This window comes from Chamaea fasciata, unplaced genomic scaffold, assembly GCF_029207755.1.
Source record: "Chamaea fasciata isolate MVZ Bird 193981 ecotype frontalis unplaced genomic scaffold, bChaFas1.0.hap1 SCAF_7, whole genome shotgun sequence".
NCBI lineage: Eukaryota > Metazoa > Chordata > Aves > Passeriformes > Sylviidae > Chamaea > Chamaea fasciata.
This window is the reverse complement of record NW_027094092.1, coordinates 61,124,870-61,143,200: the sequence shown is the minus strand read 5'-3', so window position 1 is coordinate 61,143,200 and position 18,331 is coordinate 61,124,870. Positions and strand designations below refer to the sequence as shown.

General features: G+C 43.6%; 1 protein-coding gene across 1 annotated transcript in view; it reads right to left on the bottom strand.

Moving 5' to 3' along the window:
- SOS2 (SOS Ras/Rho guanine nucleotide exchange factor 2) overlaps positions 1–18,331 on the bottom strand; it is a 38,303-nt gene that overhangs the window by 15,335 nt on the left and 4,637 nt on the right. Inside the window, exons 2-8 of the mRNA XM_066189174.1 lie at positions 13,042–13,167; positions 10,499–10,630; positions 9,012–9,176; positions 8,156–8,359; positions 7,288–7,431; positions 3,337–3,447; positions 2,074–2,172 (exon numbers count right to left, since the gene is read on the bottom strand). Coding sequence (XP_066045271.1) covers positions 2,074–2,172; positions 3,337–3,447; positions 7,288–7,431; positions 8,156–8,359; positions 9,012–9,176; positions 10,499–10,630; positions 13,042–13,167 — 981 coding nt within the window. The remainder of the gene's footprint in view (positions 1–2,073; positions 2,173–3,336; positions 3,448–7,287; positions 7,432–8,155; positions 8,360–9,011; positions 9,177–10,498; positions 10,631–13,041; positions 13,168–18,331) is intronic.

Below are 18,331 nucleotides of genomic sequence, written 5' to 3'. Positions count from 1 at the left end.
CAGAACAAACATTCGTTTTCTTTTGGGTCTGCCTCGTTTCCAGCAGGCTGAGAAGACTGAAAGAACTTCTCACGTGGTGTTAGCAGCAGCACTCGGTGAAATCGGTGATTTCGAGCCAGTGACTTTTTACAGAGCACCACTCCAAAGCAGATGTGAAAGCATGAAACTAAAAATATTTGTCAGAGGTTCAGGAAAAATCAGTGGATATTCATCGAGTTTAGAAAAATCACCCTTTAGTGCTAATTGTCAGATATTATTTTGCCTGTTATCGACAACCATTTCTACAGGGTGATATTTCAGATTTCTGTGCTGTGCTCACAGGGTTGTGAGACAGTCAGGTGTCAGATTCTACTCAGAAATCCCCATACACTGTGGATAAAGGTCAAATTTAAAATGTTTTCATCGCTAAAATGATCATCTTTCAGGCAGCACCCTGCTGTACCATTCTTCAAAATAAATAAAAACATGACAAAATGATTTTGCCAGGCTTTATTTATCACAATAGGAGGAAAACTGCGCTCAGTAGGGCACCTGTGGTAATGTTTCCCTAAAAAGGGGGAAACCACAACACATTCTACACCTGTAAAACCAGTTTGAGGTTCAGATTCCCCCCAGAGCTGTGGCAGCACGGGATTTCATCCTTAAATTTCATCCTGATGAACCTTCCCAGCTCTAAGACACAATGGGTCATTAATTAGCCCGACCTCCAGCACAAGGCAGGTCAAGGACCCAATTCTGGCTTTTCAACCTGAAAGATTTTCAGAAGTTCCAGAGAATGATCCCATGGCAGGTGATGACTATGGAAAGGGAACTTCCATGATATTCAAAGAGACTCTTCTGATGAAGGATTTTATCCCTGATATCCAATTTAAACCTCCCCTGGCAGAGCTTGAGGCCATTCGCTCTTGCGCTGTCCCTTGTTCCCTGGGAGCAGAGCTCGACCCTCCTGTCAGGAAGTTGTAGAAAATTAAGGTTGTTTGGGGGTTTTTTCAGCTTTTCTGAACTGTTTTCTAAACTGACCATCACTAGAAATGCTTAACAGTTGAAAATTTACTGAAATCACACATATTTAGGTGTATTGGAAGCTGTCCCTGCCCATGGCAGGATCTTTAAGGTCCTTCCAACCAAAACCATTCTTTAAACTTTTAACTTTAAACTTTTCTGCAAAATATTGGCAATCCATTCACTGGAGATGGGTCAAAAGAAATCATCCCTTATTTTTACTTATTTAAATCAGGACGTGCAAAAAAATCACAGCAGAACACGAGGAACACAAGAGTGAAATGAAGTAGGAATAAGGAAAAAAAAAAAGTTTGTGGTAAATATTAATTACAGACCTGGTATTGCCATAATTCCTAAAATTATTTAGGTTGGATTACAGATAAATTCTGTTTTCCTCCTTCATACAAGTAAATCCTTTAAAACACAAAGGAAATCCCTATAACTCACCCGCACAGAATCAGATTTTACAGAGAGAACCTCACAGAGTAATTTCTGCTGCTGTTCCCAAATGTCAGCTATAGCCACAGGGTGTTTTACCCATTTGATTGAAGTTCATCCCTGTTAGTTAATAATTCATTTACCCTTAAAGCATTACAGACTTTCCCCACACAATGGGGCAAACAGAACCTCTCTGACATTATCCTCAGCTAATTCCAGTTAGGACAAACGGTTGAATATTAAGAATGGATTATTCTGAAATAATAAACTGAGCTGTAGCTGGAGTGTGAGCTGAGAGTGAGAATTCCGACTGGATCCTGCTTAGCTTTTTGTGAATGGACAAAAAATTTAGAACTCACAGAAAGAAGAGATTAGATTTGTGTATTAAATTTTTAACTACGTTAGAACTCAAGTTCAATCAAGATTTGTTTAATAAAATGTAACTCAAATGTTCACATGAGTGCAACAGATGCTTTGTAAGATTTTTTTAAATAACTTTTCAGAAATGAAGTAACCAGTGTCAAATAATTTTCATTTTCAGAGGGAGCAAGTAAAATGTAACCACCTAACAGCTCAGATTCTCTACATTAATAATTATTTTCAGTCAGAAATAAGAGTGTGGGCTCCATTTACCTGCAGCAACTCAAAGTAGTGCAAGCAGTGATAGACTGGGATCAGCATGAGGCGAGGCAGGACATACTGGACAGCTTCCTTAAACCCTTCAGCTGTGGACTGGAAAGGAAAAAAAACCAAACAAACCAGGATTATTTACACTGAAATATTCAGAATATTCACTGTTGCTCCCATGACGCCCAATATCCCACAGAAAATATGGAGGCCACAGTTGCTACTGAAGACATCAGTATCAGATTCACCCTCAGAAACTGAGAATCACAGGTTTATCACTTAAAAAAATGAGAAATATCTTCCATTCTGAGTAGTTGACTAAGGCAATAATTCAGGTTGTAAGATGAGGAGAGATTTTTCCAACCAGCGGTGAAAATCCTCCCATGTTCCATGGCCTAACTGCTGAGGAGAACCTGAATTACCTCAGGGTCAGAAAGGAGCCCAGATTCACTGACACCTGACCTGGATACTGATTTAATCTGGAATAAAAGAACTGAATTCTAGAATTTGAGCTTTAAATTCAGGAGGGAAGGAGGCAAAGAGCCTTCCTTCCTCCCTCACTCCCTAAGGAGTATTTAAGAGCGAGATGATGCAGCTCAGCAAGGGCTCAGAGCTGGAAACACTCCCTGAAGGAAGGGCTCAGAGGGATCTCACCCTGCAGAGACCAGTTAAGCCCAGTCCCACTAAACTGGGCTTAACTGGGAGCACCAGTGACCCATCACTTGCTCGGCAGCTTCTCTAAGGGCATTTCTGAACCCCAGCTCAGCCTGAGCAGCATCTTTCATTAATAAACCAGCTGCACAGGCAAACAGAAGCAATAAAACAATGAAAGGATCACAGATAATCCTGCTGGCCAGCAATGAGTACGAAATTATTGAAGAATTACTCCAGAAAAAGCACCAGCCACAGCCTCAGTGCTGAAGGAAAGCGAGGGAGAAAATGAAATTGTGGTGCTGGGTGTGCCCGTGGGTGGCTTTAAAAGGCAAAACAGAAGGGGCAGTGTGAGAATTCACCCTCTGTTCTCCTGCAAGGTGTGAGGAGGAAAAAAAACCTGCAAAACACTCAGGGATGGGTCAGAGCTGTGTCCTGTTTTTACAGCAAAGTCAAAATACCTCGCACTGGAGAATGGGCAGGACATGGAGGATTTCTTCCTCAGCTGGAAGCGAAGAATTATTGACAGAATTCAAGTATGAATTGAATGATGAAACATGAGAACTAAATATCAAACAGGAGAACTAAAGCCATTCAGTCTCACTCATCTGCACTCACCTGGAAGTGGAGAGCCACAGCAGGTTTGGCCATTAAATTATTAAAATGCTCCTGAAACTGTGGAGACAGAATATCCTGGGACAAGGTTTCGTACGGATCGAAGGCTTGCTCCTAAATAAAAACACAGAATTACACTCAGGAGTGAAGGATCCAAGCTATTTCTGTCCCAGCTGGTACAATAATTCCCTTTAACAAGCTGATGGGACTCTTCAAGAAAATATTGATTTTGCCAAATAAATACCGAGTAAACCACAATCTCATTTCACTTCCAGCTTTTCAATGCCCGTAATTCTCTTGGCATCCCTCAACTTCCCCATCTTGATGGCCAACACAAACTCTGTTGTACTGAAGCAGTGGGAACCAAGAGAAGTCTTTGCTTTTTACTCCATTTCACATGGAATGGCAATTTTACCTCCTCTCTGTCATTAAAGATGGACAGTGTGGAAACTTGGGACACTCATCTGGAGAAAATATTTCATCTGGGACAAAACAACCAGTCTCAGGGGGAAGTCTTCAAGTGACATCAGGGGTTTAGATGTAAAAATTATGGTTCTGTTTGGAGAACAGCTGTGATTCCACAGGATCAGCTACAGCAAGGATAGGATGGAAACCTGCTGGAATCCCACGGGAACAATTTCTGGCTGCAAAGGAATCATCTCTGGCTGCAGGGATCCCACAAGAATCATTTCTGGCCGCAGGAATCCCACAGGAATCATCTCTGGCTGCAGGAATCCCACAGGAATCATTTCTGGCTGCACAGGAATCATTTTTGGCTGCAGGAATCTCACAGGAAACATTTCTGGCTGCGCAGGAATCCCACAGGAATCATTTCTGGCTGCACAGGAATCATCTCTGGCTGCAGGGATCCCACAGGAATCATTTCTGGCTGCACAGGAATCATTCCTGGCTGCAGGAATCCCACAGGGATAATTCCTGGCTGCACAGGAATCATTTTTGGCTGCAGGAATCCCACAGGAATCATTTCTGGCTGCACAGGAATCATCTCTGGCTGCAGGAATCCCACAGGAATAATTTCTGGCTGCACAGGAATCATTTTTGGCTGCAGGAATCCCACATGGATCATTTCTGGCTGCACAGGAATCATTTCTGGCTGCACAGGAATCCCACGGGAATCATTCCTGGCTGCAGGAATCCCACAGGAATCATTCCTGGCTCCCAGCTGGGCTGTGCCAGGGCCTGTCAGGCTGATCCCAGTCCCTGCACACTCCCAGGGCTGATTCACTCCTGAGTCACTGCTGGGATCAGCACATCCCTCTTTTCACCTCAGTGCTTGCCAGGCTGCTGGATTTGGGAATACCAACCCCACAAAAGGTTTGTTTGAACACTGGTGAAGCCTCAAGTCCCAGTGGAATCCACAGGGCAAATCCACTGCAGGAGCCAGGCCCGTATTTCCTGACTCTGTGCTGTGTTCTGGAAGTTTTTGGAATTTTTGCTGCATTTACAAGTGGTTTTAGTTTCTTCCACTCAGACTTCGATCAGTATTTTTATGGTTTTGGGTTTGTTTTCTGAACATGAGATTAAAATGAACTGCATTAGGGATCTTCCCCAAGAGATTAATTATTTTTAAAAAGGGTTTTATGCTTGCAATGTTGCAAAAGTGATTGAACTACGGAATTCTCGAATATTGAAATTGATGGCTTTTGGCTGAAGAAGGGCAGGGTTAGATGGGATATTGGGAATTCCTGGCTGGGAGGGTGGGGAGGCCCTGGAACAGAATTCCCAGAGAAGCTGTGGCTGTCCCTTGATCCCCAGAATTGGACACTGGGGCTTGGAGCAGCCTGGGACAGTGGGAGGTGTCCCTGCCCATGGCAGGGGTGGGATGGGATTTAAGGTCTTTTCCACCCCAATCCATTCTGGGATTCTATGGAAGCATCACCCTGATGTCCATGGAAATTACCTCAGTGCAGGGCATGGCCCTGGACTGGTGTTTGCCCACCTCACCCCCCTGGTGTGCGCTCTGCTTCCAACCTCTGCTCCTTGGCGGACACTTAAACCTCCTCTTATGGAAACACAAACACCAGAAAACAAGTTTACAACCCACTGACAATCCCCTTGTTTTATCAGCTGCCTTGTGAAGATCCCCCCAAGGCAGGCACAAACCCTCTGCCCTGTTCTGAGGCTCTCAACCATCCACCCGCCGCTTTGGGGGTGTCACTTTTTGAATTTCCTCCAAAAATATTTTGTTTTCCTCATACATGCAATGAATGTTGTTTTTTTTTTTCCCCACACTTCCTTATCTCAAAACCACAGCAATATTTATGTCTTTAAACCTTCCAGGGAGCTGATGCAGAAAAAAAGGAAAAAAAACAACCAGACAAAGCAGGAAGATTCCAGCTTGCAAGGCTTGTTTGGTTTTAATTATCCCTCCCAAGAAGCTGAAGGACCTTTTTAATGGAAACACTAAATGAACAACCCCGGCAGAGAGATAAGCAGAGCAAATAAACGCTTCACTTTCATCTCTCTCTTTAGTGATTCCTTCTGCAAACACTGACAGAGAGATGATCTCACCCCGTGAAGATGATCAAATCAACAGCTCGGTTATTAAGCAGGTCTTGCCCCACATTAACTGAATTAATAAATTCAAATATATTACCTTCATAAAAAGCTAGGAAAAAAAATAATCTGGACTTCATCTCCTCTTCAAGTTTTTCAGTGAATGAAAAATCAGATGAGATTTTTTTAAAATTTGTTTCCATTAAAGCACAGGATGACTCAGAGCAGCTTTTGCAATAAAATCAGAATTATTTTTTTTCTCCCAGGATAATGCTGCACTATTTCAAATTTAAGGGTTTTTAAAATCAGTTTCAATATTATAACTACTTTAATCCACTGATCAAACACTTCTCCTTATCATTATAAGGCAATTATGCTTCAATAACTGCTAAGACTTGGTCAACTGAACTTTCCTACACGAGTGGTTTATTGAAGCAATGCCAAGAAAACTTTATCTTTATGGGCTGTTCCTAAATGAGTGCCCAAAAAGCATTATTTATTAACGGCCAGAAAAACGTAATAATTCTCCAGGTGCTACTGGGGTGTTCATGCAACCCTCAGATCTTAAAAAATGGAAGATACATAAAGGTGAAATGGAAGATTTATTGTGATTTTTTTTTAAAAATAAACATCATCATTTTAAGATGAAAACCAAAAAATCGCCGTTCACGGCGTGGTTCACCTGACACATTCTCTGTCAGCTCAGAGCAATCGATTTCCTCTCTAATAGTGGTTTATATGATTGCTGTTGCATTTTAGGCCTAAAAACTGGGATTAATACACACCCCAAGGAAAAGCAGATTCCATTTAAACCATGTCCAACGACAGCAAAACTTCCATCCGTACCTTGGTCATCCACTCCAAGAGTTTTCTCCCCAGACAATTAAATTTGTGTGGTTTAATCTGAGCTGAATTGTCCTCTCGCCTCTCAGATCCTGCCTGTTCCCTGTGCACCTCCCAGCTGAATTCCAGAGTCGTTCTGCACCTATTTTCAGGAATTCTGACTAAACGGAGCTCTGTCCCACGTCAGCTTTGTGACTCCCTTCTGTATTTCAGAGCAGTTTTAATATGAAGCATTTCAGAATTTAAAAAAAATTCCTTCCAGTATTTCAGTGCCCATTTCAAAACTAACAGAGAAAATAATGAACAACGTTCCAGTATGAGCCACACCCAATCCCAGTGCAGGGTTTTCCCTTATTTCCTACTCTTTAATATCTATTTTAGAGCTCAGTGGGTATCAGCAGCACTTTTGCTACAACCCTGAGCCATAAACTGCTGCTTTGATACTTCATTCCTTCCTGGTGTCCCTGCTCTGTGAAGATATTTCCCATTCCAGATGTCAAACAATGCGTTTGAATTAAAACCCTGGTTTGAGTGATTTCATTTAAAAAAACAACACAAAAAACACCTCTAAATCAACCAAATGAAACACCAAACCTCTGCAAGGTCCTCAAAGCAGCTGCCAGCCAGAGGGTGAGGGCTGCTTTCATCTGTCATCTCCACAGTGTCCTCAATCAATCCCAAAAGCTTCACCGTCAGCTCGTGGATGTCTGAGATGTTGCTGAATATCACATCAATGTCCTGCAAACACAAACCACGGCTGAGACCTGGCCGGGATCATTTATTTGGAGCATTTAAATGTTGGGAGAGGGGTTTGTCTGAATCAGGAGGTAAAAGGAGAGGAGGCAACAAAAAAAGCAAGGGAGAGTTAAACTCTGTGGTCTTCCCAGCCCTCCAGGAATGGCTCCTGCTGCCTCTTTTTCACCTGCTGGCGTCTAAAACCTAAAAATCCCCGTTCTAAAAATCCCTGCTGGCCTTGTCCCACAGGAAGGATCCACCAATCCTTCCTTACTCCTCCTGAGAATACAATCTGCTACACAGGCAATTTCAATCAAATATTTTGATGGCTTATCAAACAGTGACTCCCTTCACAGTTAGAGAATCCACAGCCAGGGGCTGTTTTAATTGGAATTTCCACAGAGAAGGGGCAGCCTGTAAATGTCAGCTCAAGCATTCACTGCACATGCAGGGAGATGATTTATTTTTTGTGTTAAGCAAAAGTGAAACTAACACCTAGACGCCCAAATTAATGCAGCTACTGCTGGCATCTGACAGGGAATTGTGTCCGTTAAGCTCCACTCCCACTGCCATCGCTATTAATGGCGATTCCCCCACTGGATTTCACACACAGACAAAGCTCATTATTCACTGACAGACAATAAATCCAATCTGATTTCACCTCCAACACGGTTAAGTTCTGGCTGCTAATGGGGCAATTAGCGTTGCTCATCACTAAAGGACTCACATGAGGTGTGAAGAGCCTCCTGTTGGACAGAAAAGCTTCCCGAAATACTTTGATGATGAGGTTCAGCTCCCTCAGGTACTGCCTTTCTTCTGCAATCTCATTCCTCACCAGGTCGTAGTAGTTGAGCTCCCCAGAAGAGGAGGGCTCGTCCTCACACAGAGAAACCAACCCAATCTCGTCCTGATCAAACATATCCATCAAAACCTGCCAAAGAAATCCAGACAATTACACCACCCGGCCACGTTTTCACACTTGGCTCCAGCTCAGCTGTTTCGATGCCTTCAGAGAAATCCTTGGGAGTCTTTAATACAATCCTTGCTGCATTCACTTTCACAAGGGAGTAATATTTCAACTTTGGCAGCAGGAGGCTGCTGCAGTTGCCAAAGCCATTTTCCCCCTTGGAAGTGAGCACGACCTAGAAAACAAGTTACAATTCACGCAGAATCAACTTGGAAAACAAAGCATCTTGCATAAGCCTTGGACAAAACCTCCTGCTGAAGATAAAAACCGAACAAAAATGTTTCTCATTTTAATGGGCGTGAAAACTAAAGGTCTTTTCTGTGTTGTGAAGGAGAGCTGATACGACAAAGTGACATCAGGAGGGTGTGACAGCAGAGAAATAAAGGACAACATCATTTCCTGTCCTTACACTGCCGGTAAAGGCTCCTGCTGCTCCCAAACTTACCCAGGCTTAACTTAAAGTTCTGCTGTGACACATTTGGCATGAGCAAGGAGAGAAGCTTTGCCTTTGAGTAAAACCAGCCTCTCCCTCTTGTCCTCCTCTGAACACACCTTCCAGATCAAAGAAAATTTAACAAATCGCCTCTAAATTCTGTTTTAATCCCAACCCCCTTACCTTGTCAGCGCACATTGATACTTTAATGTCCTGCTGGGAGATCTCAAAGTGTCGGATGTTGAAAACGTAATTCCCGGCCAGCTTTAAAATGTCAGCTGAGATGTATTCCAAGACAGCCACGATATAGAGAGAGACGTGGTAATCCACCTTGTAGCCCAAGACCTCCTGCAAAGTGAAAACAAGAGAAAACAAACGGTATTTATTCCAGAAATTCATCCAGAATGACAAGAAGCACATTGAATTTTCGACTGAAGTGGGTTTTGTCTGTGGTGATAATTTAGAGCAATGGAACAACCCAGGGCTGAGGACATCAAGTGGAAATTGGAACATCTGCCTGGAAGGAGATGTCTGTAAATGCTTGTGTTATTTTGCAATATTTTAACAGAGGAAACGCCACAGAACTTGAAAAAAAAATCCCTCCTCTAAAAATGAGAGTCCTAAAAATAGAATTCATTGAAGGAAGGGACTTCAGTGGAATTACTCCTGTGAAATTCCCACCTCTGTCTGTGCTTATTGCAGGACTCTGCCCTGATGTGGACTCCTGAGAACTGAGCAGGTCTCACTTTCAAGGAATCATGGAATGGTTTGGGAGGGAAGGGACCTTTAAAAATCATCTCTTCCACCCCCCTGCCACTTCAACTGAGCACTGTGCACTCCATAAAATAATGAAACTTTAACAATGGAAGTCAGAACAGACCAAAACCAGGATGAACGGAGCACATTAGCCCTGGGAACACTCTCCGTGTCCTGCACAGCTTGCACCATTGCAGCCTTTTACCTGGCAAGAAATGCAAGGTGGGTTTGTGCACTTGAGTAAAACAGACTTGTTATGTGTTGGTGCATCCTCTAAAAATCAGATTCTGGGCTTGTTTCACACTTCTAAACCAGATTTCACCAAAGAACCCCAGTGGTGTTTAGGAAGATCTTAGTTAATGCTGTTTTCTCTCCCTTGACATCCCTCCCCCTCTCGTGAACCCTCAGGAATTGAGATGTTGTGTATGTGAACACAGCAAGGAGACCAGAAAAACTGCTTTAATTTCTGCTTATCCTCCAATAAAGTTTTCTCAGCAGCTGGAAACACCTTTGCAGATCTCTTGATTTTTAAAGCCCAGGCAGCAGTGACATTGAGCAGTGACAGAAAGGACACTGACACATCTTGGTTGACGGTACACAAGGAACAGGATCTACTTGTTCCCTCTTCTTCTGTTTTGCCTCCTGCAGCATTTTGAAACAAATAAAAGCATCAAAGCAGCACTGCTGGAGCAGGCAAGGTATTTGAGTTTTGTTTATGCCAAAGCCTAACTAACCCTTTTTCAAAGTAACGGTAACACTGAACGCGATGAACGTAAGGATTTACTTTTATTACACACCACAATAAATTCGGCAAGAATCCTCCAAGAGGAGAAACTTCTTTAATTTCACACCAATGGAAGAAATCCATGAAAGGTCGTGCTGGGGGGGGGGGAGGCAGTAAAGGTGAGAGGTACCTTCAGTAAAGGATGGATTTTGTCCACGGGGAGCAGGAGGGGGTTCCTCCTCTTCCTCTTCTCGATGGCCGACTGAGCGTCAGCGATGGCCCACTTGTCTATGGGGTGAGGAAACGTCTTCTGAACCCTCTCCTGCCCAACACAGACACAACCACAGCCACCAGAGAGGTTTAAATAAAGCACAGCACAGCAAATTAGCTAATTACTTCCCCCCCAGGAGAGATAATTATCCTCCTCCTCCTCCTCAGTGTTTGCAACACGTTTTCCTAATTGTTCTCTCCTTGCTCAACTGGGCTTCTCTCTTTTCAGCAATCCCCAACAACCTCCCTTCCCTGAGCGCCAAAAATTCCCTCAAATCTCCTAAAATCGCTCATCTTTTCAGGAGCAGCAAGAAGGTTTTGGTCTCCACTCCCAGCGGAAGGTGTTCCTGCCGTGGTAAGGAGCTGGATACGGATGGTCTTTAAGATCCCTTCCAACCCAGATTATTCTGGGATTCTGTGAGACCTGGAGCCCAAAATATAAACACCATCAAGAAGAGCTAAACATTTTACAGCCTAAAAAAACCCCAAGTTGATATGATTCCTATTTGAGAATAGAGTGTAACTTGCCCGACACCAGATCAAGTTTATGGCAGGAATGAAAAGCTGAAGGATGAGCTGGAAAAACAAGGTGAAATATTTGTGTCTCTTGGATGAAGAGATTTTTGCACATATCCCAGGACCTAACAGGAGGCCCAAGGTCTTCAGAGAGACAGCTTTTAAATCCTTGCAGGTGGCCATTTAATGCCCAACTTCCTCATCAGCTCCCAGGTTAACACAGGGTGACATTCCCTCCTGGAGAGCAGCCCCCAAACGAGCCTTCCTTGGGATCCTACCAGGAGATCCTCCCAAAAAAAACGGAGGTAAAGTGGCATTCAGCCATTCTTCAGCTTGGAATCATGGAATTCCAAACTGGTTTGGGTTGGAAGGGACTTAAATCCCACCCAGTTCCACTCCTGCCATGGGCAGGGACACCTCCCACTGTCCCAGGCTGCTCCAAGCTGGCCTTGGACACTTCCAGGGATCCAGGAGCAGCCACAGCAAATCTGGGAATTCCAGTCCAGGAATTCCTTCTCAATATCCCACCTAACAGAGGTTTTGTGTGCTCCAACACTGCTTCCCACTGTTTTCTTTAGGAACAATCTGAAGGGCTGTTTTCTATTTAGAAAACATTTTTGATTTGAGATTTTTAGACCTCGATCCCGCAAATACTTCAGGACAACATCTTGGACAAACAGTTCCATGAGCTCCAGGTTGTTACGTAAATATCTGCGTGATAAACTTCAGAGATCACAGCTCTCATGGTTCCCCTTAACAGCTAAAAACAGCTGAGGAGCAGATCCAATCCCAAGAGCTCTTAAGGAACAATTAAATTTTGCTTTTATTTAGTGATGCAATAATCTTCATGCATCAATATTTAAAAAAAAAAAGATAAATTAATAATTAGTGTTGAATAAAGGGCATCTAATAAGAATCCAAAACCATTTGAGCAATTATTTTGCTTATATATATATATGAATATAACAAATATAAATATATAGATATTATACATGTACATTACATATAAAAATGTTTTATATCATTATATATATTCCCCAATATATAAAATTTTCTTTCATTTCTATGACACACATATATAGACATACAATAGTTTTGACACACATATCATTTATATTCTTATATATATATATATATATATATATAAAAATATATAAAATTCTTTTAATTTCCACAACAGACACAGAGAATCCCACACATCATTCTGGATGAGGTTGAAAATCCTGGACCTGCAGATTGAGGTCTAATTAATTAATTAATTAATTAAGCAAGCTCTACAAAGCTCTATCGGGTCACAGCCACATGGAAGCATTTTCTCCTTCCAGACTCCATTAAATCCTCCTTTTGGAATGATGACACCAAAGCTCACAGCTGCAATAATGCAAGAGCCTCAGTGAGTCCAATGAAGTCCCAGGAACATCCAAATCTGTTCCCTCAGCTGCACAATCCAGGCCTGACAACAGTAACCTTTCACTGAAATATTTCATTTTTTTTTTTCTTGCATAATGATGTCAAAAAAGTAGGAAAAATTCTTCAATCCACTGTGCATTTGACAGTGGAAAATCCTTCGAGGCATTTTGCGTTTATAAAAATATTGCTGAAAGGAAAAAAATTCCCACAATTTCTATCCTGAAGCACTGGGTAAGAAAATGAGTTTCCAGTTAAATTTCCTTATAAAATTGAAATAAAAATCGGAATATCCCAGAATAGTTTGGGCTGGAAAGGACCTTCAGGATCATCCAGTTCCAATCCCTGCCACGGGACACCTTCCACTAATCCCAGGTTCCTCCAAACCCCATCCAACCCGGCCTTGGGCACTTCCAGGGCCAACCACAAAGTCCTGTTAGGAAACTCTGAGCATCCAACCTGCATTTCCCAAAAGATCCCAATTAATTTCAGGGATTCCAGAGGCAAATCCTTGTGGTTTTTTTCAGCCTGCAGCCCTACCTCCACATCCTGCACAGTCCGTGGCTGGGCGATGCACAGTTTGTTCAGCAGCTGCAGGATCAGCTCCTCAATGTAATAGAGGGAATCTTCCTTTGCTGACAGGTTGGGGTGAACCTGCTGCTGCACCTGCCCAAAGGAATTCAAAGAATTAGGATTCTTCCCTAAAAAAAAAATGGCCTAAAAAGGAACCCCAGCAAAAGCAGGGTGACTCTGGACTGCAGCGCCGCAAATTCGCACGCTTTTAATATTTCTCACAGGTTTGGTTTTTTTTTTTTTTTCCTCGGGAGTTAAGGTGGCAATTCCCATTCCTGCCAAGTTGGCACCTCTGTGGGATCACAAACTCTGTGGTGGGAAGGAGTGTCAAGGCAAGGCAGATTCCTGCCAGCACAGGAGTGAAACCATCCCTGGGGGTAACTCTGAGTAATTGCAGTGATGTTACCAACCCTAAGGAGTGACTGATGGAGTCACTACTACCTGTAGCAGCAGCTCACCCTGCCTGGGTGAGCAACACAGGAGCAGCACAGTCCCACCAGGGAAAAAAGCAAGGAAAAGCTGACTCCCACCTCTCTGCAAGGCAAGGCAGGAGAATTCCTTTCACCTCACTTCACGGAGATTAATCCCAGCTTTGGTTTCCCGGGTTAAACCTGAGCAGACAACCCAAAACAGGCAGCCTCAGCATGTGCCCATAACAATTAACTCATCCTGGGTCAGCAGAGCTCTTTTTCTCCTGAAAATCCCCCCCATGAAACCACCCTGCCTTAAAAAGAAAAAAAAAAGCTGTCAGGGGTTGGTCTCCACGCTCAGTTTTCCCTGGCAGCCTCTCAATCACTAGATCTCAAACTATAGCCAGAAGATTCCTAAGGAATACAATCCGGGGAAATTCCCTCCTCTTCCCACACAAATTCCATGTAAATCACCTCAAAAAAAAAAAAAAAAAAAATCATGTGACACACTGACATTGCCATTCACAGGACAAACGGGGTGGCAGTTTCTTGGGACAAGACAGAAAAACACCTTTGGGTTCAGTTCTGAAATACAGCCCCTTCCAAAGGCCGTGGAGCACTTCCCAAAAACTGGGGGGCTCTGAGGCCTTCCTCCAAGTCAGGGAGAACCCCAGAGTGGTCTGGGTTTGAAAGGACCTTAAAGATGATCCTGTTCTCCTCCTGCCATGTGCAGGGACACCTTTCCCTGTCCCAGGTTGCTCCAAGCCCTGTCCAACCTGGCCTGGGACACTTCCAGGGATCCCGGAAAGCCACAGGACCAGGGCCTCCCCACCCTCACAGCCAGGAATTCTCAATTCCCTGCCCTCTCTGAGTTTGAATCCAGCTGCCCAGTCTCGTTATAAATCATTTTACAGCCCTGTAAATGTCATTTTGCCTTCTGTGCCTCCAACACGAACCTCTGCTTTACGCAACCGATTCCTGACACGGACGCGAGATCCTGAAAGAAGGGAAAGAATCCTCAAGAAAACCAAACCCACTCCTTGAAAACCCCGACTTAAGACAGCAACAGGTTCTCAACAATAGCCAGGGCATTCTGTGTTCTTCCTGAACGTGAGAGGTGAATTCCCAAAACAATGGCCAAGCAGGAAGTGCCGGGTTAAGGTCCTGCCACGTGTCCCACTGGAGCAAGAGCAGGACCCGGCAAGGAAATCTAAGGAAATTCTGTGTGTCCCTGCAGTGAACCCTTCCTGATGCTCCAGAGAAATGACAAGGACAGGAAGAGTAAGAAGAGGAGGAAGAGCAGGAGAAGATGGGAACTCCCATTCCCTGGTCAGACTGCAGCTCTTCTCCTCCCTCCAGTCGCTTATTTCAGATTTCACTGCACAAAAAAACGACTTCATTTGTCCCTGACTCCAGCTCCCGCCACACTCCCCTGAACTTTCCTGGGAGCACATGGATGTCCAGCAAGGCTGAGGAGCACAGAGCCCTCCTTTAACACCGACAGGGAAGCTCTGCTTCATTTTAGCAACACAAGCCATGGAATTCTGGCATAGCCTGGCTTGGAAGGGACTTTTAACACAATCCCATCCCAACCCTACCACGGGCAGGGACACCTCCCACTGTCCCAGGCTGCCTTGGACACTTCCAGGGATCCAGGGGCAGCCACAGCTTCTCTGGGAATTCCAGCCCAGGCAGGAATTCCTAATTCCCAATCTCCCATCCATCCCTGCCCTCTGGCAGTGGGAAGCCATTCCCTGTGTGCTGTCCCTCCATCCTTTATCCCCAGTCCCTCTCCAGCTCTCCTGGAGCCCCTTTAGGCTCTGAGCTCTCCCTGGATCCTTCTCTCCCAACACTGCCAGCCTGCTCTCACAACTGTTCCATCCCCCAAATCATCTCCGTGGTTCCCTCTTAGTCCTGGAGTCGATTTTCCTTCAAAATCAAAGCCAACAACAAAGGCCAGCATCTCCTGGTCGAGACAACTCTCCCCAGAGGATTTAGAAGATCAGCTGCCACCTGAAATGAGTCTGCCTGAAGCATCCCGAAAGGTCCCACAGGTGCTCCTGCCCTCCCTGGCTTTCAGAGAAGTTATTTGGGCATAAATTGCTGAGAAAAAAAAAAAAAAAGAAAAAACCAATTTAATTTCAAGACAGTGTTGGTTTTTTTCAGAGCAAAACAAACACACTGTAAGGAAAAGCCGTGCACCAGCTGATCACATCAGACGCCACTGGCCCAAGGACAAAACACTTATTCTTTGCAGAACTCCCTAAAGCCTGGCTGAGAGGACTGGAAAAGCAAGGAGAGACTGCTAAAAGCACTCAATGCATGGAAAAAAAGCAGGAGCAATTACTGGGGATGGTGCTCACACAAGGGACACTCACTGATCTCTGCTTCAGGCTGACATAGCTGAGCACGATTTCTATCAACTGGCACGGAATAAACGACACAGGCTGAATATTTTGGCTGGTAATTGTTTCTTTGAAGGGTCAAAATAGCCTTTTTAAAAAACCCTCAAGGTGTCGCAGCGAGATCTCTGCTGCAAGCAGCTGAGCAGAAGGGAGCACAGAAAACAGATTTTTGGTTTTTATATTTTTTCCTATTTTATCTCTGAAACGGCAGAACGTCTGAAGTCATTAAGGAGAGATTAGGATGAGCAGAACTGATTTTTCCAGTGTCATCCAAGCAGGTTCAGTCCAAGCTGTCCCAAAGAAAAGAAATTAAATAACAGGTGCAAAAGTTTCTGGGGGGACACAATTTTATTTTAGGTTGAAATTCCTAAACTTCTCCTTCTCTTGATCCTCCAATTTTTCCTGTTCTTCCACCCTTCCAATGCGCATCTGGTGAATATCCTCAAAAGCTTCTCCTCCAAAAATTCCTCCTCAGTGAGATATTATTAATCCTCAGAGCGAGGAGTCTGTTCGGAAAATACGAGGAGGAAAACTTTTCATGGAGATAAATGGTGTTAATCCTAGAAAAAAACTGGTATTTCTTTTTTTTTTTTAACCAATATAATAACAGGATTAATTTTGAAGCACAGGAATTCTGGAGCTCAGACCTGGGGAAATTCAGAAGGCCAGAGAATAAAAGAAATGATCCAAGGGTTCCATTTGAAATGACCAAAAGGTGAGGGGGAAAAAAAAATAAGAGTCAAAACTACAAGGAATTTCTTTTTAGCCTTTTCTGTGACAAACCAAGAGCTTGGCTACAACACCTAAATAAATTTCTCCTTGATAGATTATTTTGAACAGTGAAAACACATCCAGAAAGCTCCACAGCGAGCTCATGAGCAAAACAAAGAGATTTTTTTCATTTAAAAAGCCCCCAGGAACAGAAAATTCCCAAATCCACGACATGCACATCGGGCCTGCAGGCAGCACATTCCGCCACAAAAACACGGATTCGTATTCCTGAAATATCTGGGTAAAAAATATCCCAGTTTTCTTCTACTCAGATTCAAAACTACATTTTCAGCAAATGGAATTTTGGTGCTACCTGAGAATCCAGAAGTTTCTCATTTAAAAGTCTGTGTTTGAATTCCTCCTTTATCTTTTTTTCTCCTGAAGATAACCCTGACCATGAGAGACACAAAACATCTGCTCCAAAGGCCTCTTTAATCCCATCTTCAATCCCATTTTTAATGAGGGCATCCGGACGATGCTCCAGAGGAAGAAGGGAATTATATGGAACAACTTAAAGGCTTCTCTGTCGCTCTAATTCAGTGAAAATTTCACTGATATTCCCAATTTTCAAGCATTATTCTTTAGAAAGACCCACAAAGATTCAAACACTTGGAGAGAAATCCCCGATAAAAACGCACTGTTGACTTTTTTTAAAAAAACAACCACGCTGATTTCTTATTTTATTTCCAGCACAGCAATTTCTGGCTGGCCTGTCTTGCTTAAATCAGACTACAACATGCTGAGAGAGGAACAGCATGAAGCAATCTCTTCAGTAAAAGAGAATTTTTAATCTACCTACAGCATTTGGCTTTTTTTTAACTGCAAAACCAAAAACCTTCAAGCATGGTTAGCCAAATAAAATCATCCCTCAACTGACTGTATTAAAAATCATCTTACACCACCACTCTGGTGCAAATGTAAAATTTTTTTTTCCATCTTTAGCTATTTTAAGTGATTTTCTACACTCTATTCTAGTTGAGGGGAGGGTGAATTAAAGCAGGAACGATGGGTTGGTGCAGACAGGATCTGACTCTGAAACAGCATCAAGGATTCTCCTGAAATCTCCTGGGAAGGCTGCTTGGTGCCCACAGGGAAAAAAAAAAAGACAAAAAGCCGTTAAAAATGACACAAACAGACACAAAAATCTTCTTTCTTTAATTGGTTGTTGTTTCCTCTCAGACAGAGTCAAGGAGAAGCTAAAACGTGGGTTTGGTGACGTGTACACAAACTACACACGTTCATTTTAATCTTCAAACCTGACGGGAAAATGAAGTGTTTGGATTTTATCCCTGCACATAAAACGCTTGGTTTAAATGGAGGTAGAGCCCAGCACAGCCCCTGCCCTGTGACAGGGGAGGGAAACACCACGGCCAGCCTGGATTACTGCTGACAGCTCCCAGGCCTCCCAAAATTCCCCCACACGGAGCGGAGAGCTGCTCCGGGCTCTGAATTCAGCCCTCGTGGGCTCCCTCTCCTCACTTTTTACATCCCAAGGAGAACGGTTCAGCGAGGAAAACTGAATTCTTCAAACCTGGAATTGGAATCCCAGGATGGGCTGGGTTGGATGGGAGCTTAAAAATCATTTTATTCCAATCCTTTGCCATGGGCAGGGACACCTTCCACTGTCCCAGGTGCTCCAAGCTGGCACTGGACACTTCCAGTGATCCAGGG